The 13,914-nt window shown below is 34.9% G+C and overlaps 3 protein-coding genes across 3 annotated transcripts; all 3 read right to left on the bottom strand.

Moving 5' to 3' along the window:
- Positions 1 to 356: 356 nt before the first annotated feature.
- Positions 357 to 2,774, bottom strand: LOC122597319. The gene has a single exon (XM_043769927.1). The coding sequence runs from the start codon at positions 2,691 to 2,693 to the stop codon at positions 459 to 461; it is 2,235 nt and encodes a 744-aa protein (XP_043625862.1). The 5' UTR covers positions 2,694 to 2,774; the 3' UTR covers positions 357 to 458.
- Positions 2,775 to 5,293: 2,519 nt separating this feature from the next.
- On the bottom strand, positions 5,294 to 6,022 carry LOC122594412 (acyltransferase Pun1-like). The gene has a single exon (XM_043766878.1). It carries the CDS (start codon positions 6,020 to 6,022, stop codon positions 5,294 to 5,296), a length of 729 nt encoding a protein of 242 aa, XP_043622813.1.
- A 1,850-nt stretch (positions 6,023 to 7,872) lies between these two features.
- LOC122584661 (acyltransferase Pun1-like) lies at positions 7,873 to 9,306 on the bottom strand. The gene has a single exon (XM_043756706.1). The coding sequence runs from the start codon at positions 9,298 to 9,300 to the stop codon at positions 7,990 to 7,992; it is 1,311 nt and encodes a 436-aa protein (XP_043612641.1). The 5' UTR covers positions 9,301 to 9,306; the 3' UTR covers positions 7,873 to 7,989.
- Between the last annotated feature and the right edge of the window lie 4,608 nt (positions 9,307 to 13,914).

A 13,914-nucleotide genomic window follows, 5' to 3' on the forward strand; every position in this document is an offset into this window, starting at 1 on the left:
TCTTTTTTGTTTTGTTTTATATATGTGTGTAGGGTATATATAGGTGTTTTTGTGTGTGTGAGATAAATTATATTTAATTGATGATGTGGTGAAGAAGTTCTGAAAAAGCTGTCCTTATAGACAATGAGTGTCCTGAGGGGAGTCCTGGGTTATGTGATGCTGATGTGGCAGGGAAGAAGCTGGAGGACGGTCCTCCTTATAAGCACAGGCCTTGGTTGATCATGACATAATTTAATGGCTTTACTATACTGTTTCATAATTGATAGGCAACAGTTAAAAGCCGTGATAAGATGTTACCAAACAGGATGTAGTGTTCATGAAAAACGATACACTCTGCAAGCATAGGCATTGTACCCTTGAATCAAAATTCTTATGCATGTTATACATTGATTCTTACTGCATCGTCACAAATAATAAGTAGCTAACATATGCAAAATTATAAGCTAGAAGTTGCGATATTAGTTAATCGATATACAATAATCAGATGGACTAGAGACAGCCGTTTCTTCATCTGCTGAAGAAGACATGGAGTGCAGTGAATCCATCAGCTTGCTCAGTTGATGCCAGTCATCTATGTGTATAAGCTTCCCATGATCTGAATCTTCGGGTCTTTTTCTGTCGATAATCTCTAAAATTTTTCTTGTTTTCCCAAAAAGTAGAACTGCACAGCGGATGCTCTTCTCCCTCTCCTCGATCTTACTTTCATGGCATTGTCTCGAAATAACATGTTGTAGGTTTGTCAAAGCTGCAGTTAAGATATTACAAATCATGAGTGATATCTTCTCAAATAATCTCTCGTTGGCTTCGTGCTGTGTCGTCAACAAGAGAGTTTCACATATTTTGTACATGGAATTTGCTGCCAACACCCTCACGGGCCATCGTGACGGTGCCTCTTTTAAGCATTCATTCATATGCATCATGTCCTTATCCGAAAACTCCATGAATTTCTCCTTTGATACTTCAGCAAGTAACTTGATAACTTCAGTTTCACTCTGATGTTCTTGATGTGCTAGCTTGTAAAGATCTATGTCTAACCATTTGTAATAAAGTTCCACCCCTGCCCAAACTATTTCTGCTGTTTTTCGCACATGTTTCAAGTGTTTTTTCTCGTCTATATAATCTTCTATCTCACAGATATACTTTAGGCCTTCGTCTACACCGGACACTAACTGCTCAACTAGTTCATTTTTAATATTGGGAATTGCAACTGCTATGCTAGTTAATGTCACGATAGGGAGAGCCCAACAATTTGGAGGTTCTGCAGAACTTAATGGCGGAATTTTAGCACTGTCAAAGTCCTGTACTCCATTGAAGGAACTTGAGGAATTTGACTGCTCCAAGAGTTTTATCAGATTTCTTGGCTGCATCTTTTCTCCCATTCTGATCCAGTGGGCAGTAGCATCACAATTGTTTGCTGTCATTAGATCCACCAATCCTTCTTCTCCTTCAAGATAGATAACATAAGGACTCAGATTCATATTCACCGAGTCAGAGTCAGAACTGTGCACGCTATAATCACCTTTAATAAAATTCCTCAACCTCAAGAACCCGCTCACAAAGAAGATAGACACAAGCCTGATCATCTTGCAAGAAACAACCAAACCTTTTTGTGTCCCGATAAACATACGAAAAATATGAAATTTTCCTCTATGAACTAGCTTTCTGCACTGGCGATTGCATATTGTTAACTTTAACGGCTGGACCTGCCAGAAGAGCATCCGTTTAATCCAATATCTTTCTGCAAAAAACTCTCGTCGACAGGCCACTTGAGCCTTTATTGGACATCTGAAATTTATAGTCATGAACCATCTAAAAGCAGGTGAAATTGTGCCGACACAGACTGCAACTGTTTGGCTCATGAAGACGAGAGTAGTGGACCACTTGTAATCAGAATTTCCATGGCAAAATCTGAAAGACCAAGGCATGAAGCGGGTTCTGAGTATGGCTTCAGCTAAGATCAGTGTGCTAAAAAGACAAAACGCTCCAGCAGCTGAGCATGGTGCAGATCGTCCAATCACAAATTGAGGGCTCGAAGTATATGCCATCATCCAGTACTTCCCTAAATCTTGTTTTAGCCTATCCGCTACCGACAAGTTTCTTTGATTGAAGCACACTTTATTTGCTTTTTTCAACTTCTTTTCATATGTTATATCCAGATAATACTTTATTGTTGGAGTAGCCAAAGTTATAGAACACAAGATTGCAAGTAAAATAAGCATAACTAGCATAATCAAAGCATGTTCTACCCAAAACTCAAAAATAACACCTGTACCCATTTGTATGCAGATATTTGTGATTGCTGTGATGACAAGAATCCCCAAAGCTATAATATTCATCAACAATTCCGTATCTTCCATGGCTCCTAAAGAAGGCAGTAAGTTGCCCATCACAATACATATGAAAGCCGAACTGCTTACTTTCGCTAGCTGATCTTGTCGACGAGGCATGGCTGCATTCAAATCGACAGAAAACTTGATCGCAATTGCTATAAAAGTAAGAGTTGTGGCATTGAGGGTGAAGAATCTGCATGGAAACCAAAATTTCTTGTATCTAAAACCTTGCAGGGCATCCATTGCCATGGCTATGCCACAGATTACTGATGCTGCTGCTACGTAGATACCGATCCATGGCATCGGATCATTGAACTTTGAGTTGTTTAATGACCCGTCTGCCGTGCAGCCACTGTTGTACATGATTGAGTTTTTTTTGTTACACTTTGAGTATGAGTTCTAAAAAGAGTGATTGAATCCTTTTTTGCTTTCTAAGGGGAAAGATCCTTGAAATGTGTTTATTATAGAGTATATATATTTGTCTCACAATATTTGCACAGTTGTTCCAAGATTCATGAGACTTCTATTTTACTTTGACCAGATTTGGTTATGTAGTGTTGTTTGTTTTTGTCTACTTGGTGGAATTATAAATTTTCTTTATTCCTTCCATAAAAAATCATGTATTTATTTATATCTCGAATCGGTTTTAAACATCATCTAAGACTGGAATTATTTTCCACCACATGAATTCAAGTATAGAAAAGGGCTCAAGTTATCCATTGATTACTACTTATTCTTTGTTTTACTTTTAAAGTCAAACGACCCTACACATAGAGTTGTTGAGCTTTTTATACCAAACTTTATAATAAATGAAAGTTATTAAATATATATCTAATGTATTCGTATAAATTAGTAATAGTTGATGAAAGGGAATACCAACCAATAAACATGTTAAAGTATAGAGGAAAAGAACTATATATAATTTTGTTTAGTGGTATTCGAGTTAGAGTGCCATCAAAGACAACCAACACTCTTGACTTTTCACATGTTTCCCAAGTTCACAAAAATCTTATAAGCAACTTTGTGAAAGAGGAAACGTATTACTACTAGTGAAAATATATAGGTCTAGTTAGTATGAGGGTCGCACAACCATTAAACATATATAAAAATGAAAGTTTTAGATTCAAAATTTATCTCCATATTAATTTTTTTTAATGTTACAAAATTTCTCCCTAAAATATTGGTATGTTTATAGATATGTCTAAAAAAACTGATGCTGATCACAACATGATCGGTAGTTAAGTTTCATATATACAAAAAATAATGACTTTGTGTAATCTGTTTGTTTGAAATTAAATTAGCTGCTGGTCTAGTGGTCTTGTCTACCAAAATTTTAGTAAGCCTACCAATAAGTCATATCTAGATATGATTACTCTTTAACAAAGGAAAGCAAAAGAGGATCTCGTCGAAAGATCTCCATGTCTTGTTTCTTTAGACTCACAAGTGCTTCCATGCCATCGATCACCATCGGGAGCATCATATCCATGGCAATAAATGAATTCCCTTTGCTGGTTTCGGGTGATGGTTTAATCATTTTGATGATTCTTGGTTTAATACCACATATAATAATAATAGCAATATATATTGTCAATTAGACAATTAGTACATATAATAACTAACAATAATAATAATATTAAATCCCACATGAGGGAATTAAAATGTTTAAGGCATGGTACTGGTACGTCCATTTATTAATTGCTTCTAATAAAAAAATGAACACAAATTCATATGCAGGGTAGTTCATGGGAGTCTTTGTAAGTCCTCAACCACTAGATTTCCTCAAGCATTGTTAATACCTGAAATAAATTGCTCGAAATATTGACATTATATGGTTAGTGAGTTTTCAGGTTTATATATAAAAAAAATAATCGATTCCGTATTGAAATCAAGGTATATGTGTGTCATTAGTACATAATAAAGAGAAATACTCACGAAAGCAACATGGTTGGATCAGTGGTAAACACCCTCTCCTCTGAAGACAGAGGTTATGGGTTCGATCCTCATCCCATGCAAAGGTTAGAGAGTCTTTTCTACCATTTAAGTAGAACATGGAAGCAGTCTCTCTACTTGCATGGATGCAACACAAGAGCATGAACGTACGGACGGTCCTAATCAGGGACCAAAATGAATATTGCCCCATAAACATGTACTCAATGTCAGATCTAGGATTTCTAGCTGACAGGGGCTTGAATTTTATTTTATTTTTTACCTTAAACTAGGTTGTAGCCGCCCAGTATTTTGGTTGGGAGCTAATGTAAATTTTCTCCTTTTACTGACAAAAACTTGCTTGAAAGGGAGGTGGTGACCACCCTAATAGCTCGTTTGCATCCGCCATAACGCATGTATAATTTGTCTATTACGTTACTTATTTTTAATAATTCCATAAACACAAACAGGTTTGAAGCATTCACTGTTCCCGTACTTAAAGTTCTAATTCTTTATTCTAGAAGAACACATTAAATTAACTGTAGTATCTCAGAAAAAGGATCACCTCTTAACTCTTAAAATTGAGCGAGTTATGATTTTTCAAAATCGACCTAAAATCTGCTCAGATTACGCAGTTTTGACCACTTAGCTTGTAAAGACTATTCTGTCTTAAAGTCGTTGTTTTGACTTGAAGCTATTTGGATCGATTAGAAAGTAGAGTCATTGAAATTCAATTTAGACCCAGGATTCATGATCAAACTCTATGTTATGACTTATGAATATGGCGTCAAGGACAGAACATGGCGGCCTAGGTTTCGGCACCTTGCATGTTTTTAAGCTGGCTTTTTTTATATATAAATGGAGGTGGAGATTTATCATAATTTTTTTCAAACCAAATACTGCACATATCAAATTATTTCCTATAAACATTCACATATCTAGTATACCAGTAGAGTATACCATACTCAAGTATACAATTACTTTGCCTTGTCAAAGTCAAAGTTAAAGAAGTCAACTAGTAAAAGTCAAAGTAAAGGTCAAAAGTTTACTAACCGACTTTGGTGATGAATGGCACAACAGGCAAGCAGATCAGGGTTGGTTTGAAAGATGCTCATGTCTTGCTTTCCCAAACAGGCAAGCACTTCAATACCATCCCCATTCGGAGTATCCATTAGAATAAAGCTATTCTTTCCACAATTTCCGGCAATGGTTGCTTTCAACGCCTTCCCCCACCCGAAATCAATGCCATATGTAGGATACCCACACATGCTTGTACATATATAACAACAGCCTTCAACCTTTCTTTGGAACTCTTCTATAACCGTTTTAGAATACATGTTATTAGAATCAAGACCAAAAGCAGTTTCAATGTTTTTCAAATTTTGGAATTGCTTCTTTTGGTTCCGGATCTCACTGATGATTGACTCTGGCTTCATGTCGTTTTCATTATTTGTTTGAATCTTCATTATCAATGAAAAGTTACCTATGGCCTTTTCGGGCAATGGCTTGATCATTTTGCTTCTTATGTTAATTGGAATGTGAACACCAGTCGGTTTGAAAGTAGATAACCCTGAATTGTTTTCGGTAGCTGCTGCCACCGCGCACGTAAAAAGTAGCCAACTCAAAACCTCTATACGAGTAAGGTTTGAGGCAGTTGTCATAGCTTTGACTTTGAGTTTGAGGCGGTTTATGTTTAAATTTGGAAATACGAAACTCCTAACGACACAATCCTCAGATCTTTCAACTGAAAATCCATGTAACTTCATGTCTATATTTGGGAAATGATGAAAGTAAGGGTCACTGGGGGGGAGTTGATCACGTTTTTGGTCATCTTTGGAGCAAATGATGAAAGATTGTAAGTTCTGAGGTGTGAAGGGGTTGAAGAAGACGGTTTGATGATTTCGGTGTGAAACTTCCTTCTTCTAAAGCTTTCCAGACTGCCTGTCATATTTGTTAGATCAATTCACCAAAATAAAAATACAAAACTTTTTAATGACCCTTTATATTAGGCTATATGTTAATTCTGCCATAAATTATACGAATTGAAGTCGGAGCAATTGATTAAAATAACACATCCTATCCTATATATTCGCATAACCTAACACGTTGGCATGTCTCCATCGAATCTATGTGCGACTATAGAGGCGAAAGTACGTTGTTATAAATAAAATAAATGTTTACTGCTTTATGCAAATTGACATATCTTATAATGTGCAATTAAAAGAATTAATGCTCAACGTTTGACTAAATTCAAGGGCCACATTACCGATTCGGAGCTCGACTCAAATAAGATACAGTTATTTTCTTTCTTTTTTTTTTTTGAATGAAAAGAAAATGTAACTTGACTCGTCCAAATTAAAAGTCAACTCAATCGGACCAAATATTCAATCCCAAGGTCATTTGAAACTCCATTAGTTGATTAATACATCCGAACTCACATTGGTAGGATTTTTATTATTACATGTGTTTTTATTATTACTAGAATTGTATTCATTCATGAATATTAATAACATATCAACGACACAAAACTGCTAAGCTGAAACACGAGCAACACGTGTTAACTTCGTGTCGTTAACATGTTCGTGTTAGAAATTGCCAAACTATATACCAAACCAAAACAGCGAGGCATTGGAGATGATTAAACTGGCCCATTGTGATGATGTTAATTTATGTTTATGTAATAAATAACCAAACACGGAAAAAACAGCGCATGAAGCAAACATCGAGTTTGAAACCATACAAGAGTGTGGCATTGAAGATATGCTTAAACCCATTACTATGTTGTTAATTTAAGGTTTGAAACCCATTGCTATGTACTAAACTTATGCCCGCACAATGCACCGGCGGTGGGGATAGTGATGGCGGAGGTGGTGGGGGTGGCAGTGGTGGCGGGATGTGGGCGACGTGAACATAAAAGTAATTGATTTTAAAGGTGGTATTGTAGTTAATTTAAGTGTTGAAGGATCTATACTGTGAATTATTTCATTAAGAGTATTATAGGTATATTTGATGAAGATGTTTAAATTCGTGAATAAAGGAAAAATGTATTTTTGGTTTTTCAAAGACAGAATGTTTAATGGAAAAAAAAATGATTTGTTTTATGAGATATTAAAGATAATCAAGAACATAAACTGATCGAGTTGTAGTTGCTTCGAGCAGATAATCCATCAAAGCCCATATAAAAAGTTCTATTTGACCTAAGCCCGTTTAAACTTGTTACCCAGCCCGATCATTTTGCCAACTATATAAAAATCATCTTAAGACTTTCAAACCACTCAATGAGTCAAATCGTCAATGACTCACCTAGACCACACATGAATGTCATCAACCCATTTGAATCATACGTCCATACCCCTTTTAGCTATAATATTTCTAAATTTGAATTCTGTGTCATCAGACACATCTATGAACGCATTTAAAATAATGGCAATGTAATTTAAATACACTCATTTAAACATATAGATAATAAAACATGAAAAAGTTCCAGTATATTATAGGTAAGGAAATATGATTAGATAAAATTCGTATTAATTTTATTTATAAAAGGATTTTTGGGAACTGCTGACGAAGATCAATAGATATTTATCCAAGTTGTTCACCATAACAACACAAACACTTGACTATAATGGAATCATATATATATAGGCGTCAGTACTTGATCTGAAACAGACCATAAAGTTATGCTATTTTATAACATTTGCTAATACCATTATTATTTAACCCATACCCGAAATTAACAGAAAGCAAGGAGGTGAGGGTCATTCTGGAGAATGTTCATGTCTTGCTTTCCCAAACACACAAGTGCTTCAATCCCATCTCCATCCGGAGCATCCAATAATAAAAAAGTATTCTTCCTTAGATTTCCTCCAAACGTTGTTTTCAATGGCTTTCCCCACCCGAAATCAATCTCATATGTCGGATACCTGCATAAACTCGTACAAATATACGCATTGTCAATAAACTCTTGATCTTTTCTAACAATTTCCCAAGAAGATATATCGACAAGACCAAACGCTTCTTGGATGTTTTTTAAAGCACGGAATTTCATCTTTTGCTTCTGGAGTTCATTGATGAACACCTCTGGCTTCATTTCGTTTTCGTTGTTTGCTAAAATCTTCATTATCATGTAAAGATTTCCTATTCTCCTTTTCGGCACTTGCTCCACCATTTTGTCTCTTATGTTTATAACATGGCCTACCGCAGCCGGCTTAAAAAACCCGGAGTTAGCCGCTACGACAGCCGACTTGTATAGTAGCCAATTTAAAACTTCTACACGGGTCAGGTTCGTAATGGGCTGTCCGGATTCAGCTGCCATGTCCATGACTTTCTTTTTAAGTTCGTTTATTTTCGAGTTGGGGAATACGAAACTCCTAGTGACACAATCTTTTGGCCCATCAAGTGAAAACCCATTGAAATTTAAGTTTACATTTGGGTAAGAAAAAAACTCGGGTTCAATTGGAGTTTCAGTATTATTATTTATGTTTCCTTTTAAGCAAAATCGTGTCGTTTGACCCCAATCGTTTAAAAAATGAATCAAACTGGTTCCATCAGCTATTTTATGAGACAACGAGGCTGCAACTGCCACTCCTCCGCATTTGAAATGGTTGACTTGAACCGCTAGTGGGATCATATGGTCGCTACTTTGATCATGACTTTTATTGTTTGACTCGTACCATACACGTTCGTATGGAAAGAGCTGGTCGAAATCTTCATGTTGTGATTTTTGGAGGAAGTCTAAAAGTGTGTTATCAATGGATGCTTCAAAAAACTCTGCACCAGCATCATTGCAATCGATGTAGGCTGGTGCGGTTTTTGCAAGCCTGCCGGCAAAAGGGAAGTACTTTGTTAACGTTTGAGATAACGAGTTCTTTAGATCGTTCGTCATTATATCGCGAGAAATTTGGGTGGTGTTTGGATAGAACATGACCATGGGTAAGAATTCGTCCATGCTGATTTGATCAAGCAATGAAAGATTGTAAGTTTTGAGATGAGAAGATGTTGGAGAAGATGGTTTAATGATTTCATATGAAACTATGATAGTCATCTTTACTATATGGTCTTTTGATTTTCTTGATGTTATGTTACTGCCAAATATATATAGAGGTCGGGTATATATCATGGGAAGTGATATTCGTATCACTATGTCTGATTAATGTATCACAATTTATAGATTGTATAGCTGACAGTACAAGCCGGAAATGTACAGTTGTGGTACATCAATCAAAATAAATGATACGAATATCACTTCTCATATATTAAAGTAAAACAAATAAGACAAAGTATTAAAGTAAAACAAATAAGACAAAATCTTGACTCTTAGATCATGGTTAAATTGATTGTACGAAGATTCACGAAATTATGATGCACGGTGATTATCATTATAAAAAAGCCTATCATTTTATTTGTTTTGCATTAATATTTATTTTATTTTACATAAAACCTATATATATATATATATATATATATATATATAAACAATGGATAAGGATTTGGAAATATATACAAAGATGACCCCTTTTCAAATTGTCTTTTTGTCCAACACGTCATGTCGACCAAGTTGCCAACTCCAAAATGACTTTTCTTCAAACTACAAGATAAGGATAAACAAAAAATATCCTAAATCCCGATCTTGTTGAGAGACTTATTTACCTAGGTTTGGTATGTATTTTTTAAATTATATATTATACATTTTTATTTTATTTTTTAAATTTAATTAAAATTAAGAAAAGGAGTAAACTGGAATCAATCTATAGTATAACTAAAAGAGGGAGTTGGGAGTACATTTGGCACCCCTAATCCACCTCCTTGAGTCTAATCCACTCTCCTTATTAATCCTCTAATTTTAATATTAATCTAAATTAATTTACACTTTTTGGTTTTTCATCACCAATTTACACTTTAACCCCAATCTAAAACAATTAATTTACATTTTTTAGTTTCTCATTACCAATTTACACTTTAACCCAATTTAAAATAATTAACTTACACTTTTTGATTTTTCATCACCAATTTACACTTTAACCTAATTTATATTTAATTATACTTCTATATATATAGTTTACACTTTTAGAATATAAGAAACTGTAAATTTTTTATTTAACTAAAGTTGAAAAAAAAGGGGTAAACTGAAATCAATATTTATATGGAGTTAATTTTCGTATGTTTCTTCGTTGGGCGGATAATTTTTGGAGTATTTTGACCGATGGAGTGGCTATTTAGCTAGCAAATTTTCAAGTTGATTTTGGTATATCTATTTAATATATTTGAAATCTAATTTTTTAGCTTTGATTAATATATTTTGAGACTATCCGTCCATTGGACGGGCCTGACCACTAGTATATATATATGGAGTTAATTTTCATATGTTTCTTCAGTAACTTTCGTATTCATTATGTTGTATATTGGTCATACACTTATTATAAGATTTATATATCTTGAGACTACACGTCAAACGGATAGGCCTGGGCACTAGTATATATATATATTATATATACACTTCGAAGTAAATATCATTCAAAATCTGTCACAATTATGATACTTTAGCTCATAGCTAGGGATGACAATGAGGCGGGATTGTCAGGGATCTCAATCCTCATCCCCGTACCTAATTTTCACTTGTAATCCCCATCCCCGTCGGGTAATTAAATTACATCCCCAAACTCGTCCTTATTGGGTATCGGGGATACCTTTTTTGAATGATCATGAATTTATCTTAATAGAAAATATGTAAGAAAATGTGTATTTTAACATTTCATTTATATGTATAAACTAATACTAGCATTGTACCCGCGCGATGCGGCGTCGGTTTGGTCATGACGACGACTGGTAGTGGTGACGGCGGTCGTGGTTGTGACGAACTATTGATGGTGGTGGGTGTAAGTAATTGATGTAAAGATATAGTAGAAATATTTAAAGAGTTAATTACATTTTTCGTCCCTGTAGTTTGTACCAACTTTCACATACCATCTCTTAGTATGCGAAATTACATGTATCGTCCCTGAGTATGGAACTCTGTTAACAAGTTTGGTCCACGACCCAAATGGACGTTAAATTTGTGGTCACATGACCTTCAAGTCGAGGGTATAATCGTCTTTTCATAATCATGAGACAAAAAAGCCGCAATCAAATTTAAAACTTAAATTTCTATTCCAAAAAAGAAAAAAAACATTAAATCAATAATGTAATTAAATCTTTTTCTTATATTCCTTTTCGTATCCTTTTCCCTGCACATAAAACAAGAAACCAAAACTCATCATCATTTTCTATCTAGTCTAAGCAGCCATAACAAGATGAAACCCAACAAATATTATCTCCAAAATCACATATTTGAACATCACGAACTATCGATCTACGAAGTCGACTGGGATATTGTGTTTTCGGTTGCCTTACTGTGGCAAGGAATCCAACCGATCTATGTTTTCAATATGTATATATATATATATATGTGTGTGTGTGTGTGTGTGTGTGTGTGTGTTTCTCTGATCTATATCTTCACACTAACTAATGGAGTTGTAGATCTATACACACACATATTAGGTTTATAGATATATGTGTGTATATATAAAGAGAGATAGAAAATGAAGGCTAGTGTGGTTGCGGTGGTTATGGCAGGGGCTGCGGTGGTGGTGGGTTTATGGTGTTGATGCCGCTGCTGGTGATGGCGAAGGTGTGACGGAGAAACCAATCCCGCTCACTCATCGGAGAAATCAATTCCGGCTAGATTCCGGTTAATCTAGCGCCACCTGGTTTGTTTTCTTTTGGTGGATTAGATGATGAGTCTAATCAATCTAATGCATCTGTCGAACAATCGAAGCAATTACCCCTCCGGTGAATTCGATGCCCAGCCACCACCAGGTAGTGTTGAAACAAAATATGGGCATGAGGAAAGGATCTGTACAACTTGACCAAAATATAGATATAGATATGTGTTTGATATTTATGGTCCTTGTGTTTGACCAAAATATATGTGTTTGATGTATTTGTTTTCAATTTGACCAAAATAATAGATATGAGTTCGTATGCGTCGTCTGATATTTATGGTCTTTGTTTTTTGATTTTTTTTTGAAAAAGATGAATAAGAAAGACTAATTAAAGGAAATGAATTGAAGGAAGAAGGAAAAGAAAGACTAATTAATCCAGGCAGGGGTTAATTACATTTTTGGTCCATGTGACAGGAAATGACCATTATACCCTCGGCGTGCAGGTCATGTGACCACCAATTTAACGGACGTTTGGGTCGTGGACCAAACTTGTTAAAAGAATTCCATACTCAGGGACGATACATGTAATTTCGCATACTAAGGGATGGTATGTGAAAGTTGGTACAAACCACAGGGACGAAAAATGTAATTAACTCTATTTTAAAAGATATGAGATTGATGATGTAAATTAATTAATGAAGGATAAAGTGGTAATTTTGCATTTAACACTTTTATGAGAGAGAATGTGATAATTATTATAAGATAATATAGTGGAGATATTTTAAAAGATAAGGGATTGATAATGTAAATTAATTATTCAAAGGTAAAGTGGTAATTTTGCATCTAACACTTTTATGAGAGGGAACGTGATAATTATTATAAGATAGTATAGATTTATGTTAAGTAAATGATTAGAAAAAAAAACACATACAAAGTATATTAAACAAAAGCTTTAAACTTAAAATTGATTATAGAATATAGATAAGAGGGTTGGCAACCCACCTTCCATCCCCTTTTTCACCACTCACTTCTAACCAATCACAGCATGCCACCTCAACTCCATCACTCACTCACCACTCATCCAAATTTCATTGGCATCCGACCACTCACTTTACCACTCATTTTACAATTTTCATTTTATTTAAACATTAAATTTCATTAAACTAAAAATATTAAAATACATAAATATTACATAATAATTCTTGAAAACCATAAAACAAATTTTAAAAAAAAATAACTACTATCGTCGAACCATTCGAACGATTCGTCGATAATTGTGGTGGAACCAATACGTTTTTCCATTTTTTTAGTGTGTATATGTTTGAGTTGTAGTGTGTTTTTTAAATAGAAAATGAATGTGTTGTGAGTTGTAGTGTGTGTGTTATGTAGTTGTATGTATGTGTATATATATATATATATATATATATATATATATATATAAGTAAATAAAGTATTAAAACAAAAAAAAGGGGGAAAATGCCATTACCTAGACAAAATAGCTGTTAGCACACAAATCAAGAGCCACAAAGTGAGTGGTCGAGTGCGTGATGTGACCACTCGTTTTCATGCCACGACGCGCCGTGGGGCGTTGGCGGCGGTGTTGAGTGGTGGTGCCGCAGTGACCACTCACCCATAATCCATCTGTTGCCAACCCCCTAAGAACTTAAAGTGATTCTAATAAATATATATAGTATTTTCGGGTATGGAGATCGGGGATTTACGGTTTCCCATCCTCATCTCCATCCCCATCGGGGATTAAATTTACATCCGCATACATGTTCGCATCCCCGGTCAATTCGGGTGCGGGTATCTGGTTTTCCATCGGATATGAATATTTTTGCCATCTCTACTCATAGCTTCTTTTTTTAAAAAAAATTATTATTATTTGAAGTCAGCATTGTATAATAATTACATAACACTACATCCGGAATAGAAAATCAGATTCAATAACCTGATTA

Source organism: Erigeron canadensis, chromosome 1 (assembly GCF_010389155.1).
Source record: "Erigeron canadensis isolate Cc75 chromosome 1, C_canadensis_v1, whole genome shotgun sequence".
Taxonomy (NCBI): domain Eukaryota; kingdom Viridiplantae; phylum Streptophyta; class Magnoliopsida; order Asterales; family Asteraceae; genus Erigeron; species Erigeron canadensis.

Excerpts from the sequence above, each read along its gene's own strand:
- LOC122597319 (XM_043769927.1), bottom strand. The coding sequence starts at position 2,693 with ATGTACAACAGTGGCTGCACGGCAGACGGGTCATTAAACAACTCAAAG.
- LOC122594412 (XM_043766878.1), bottom strand. The coding sequence starts at position 6,022 with ATGAAGTTACATGGATTTTCAGTTGAAAGATCTGAGGATTGTGTCGTT.
- LOC122584661 (XM_043756706.1), bottom strand. The coding sequence starts at position 9,300 with ATGACTATCATAGTTTCATATGAAATCATTAAACCATCTTCTCCAACA.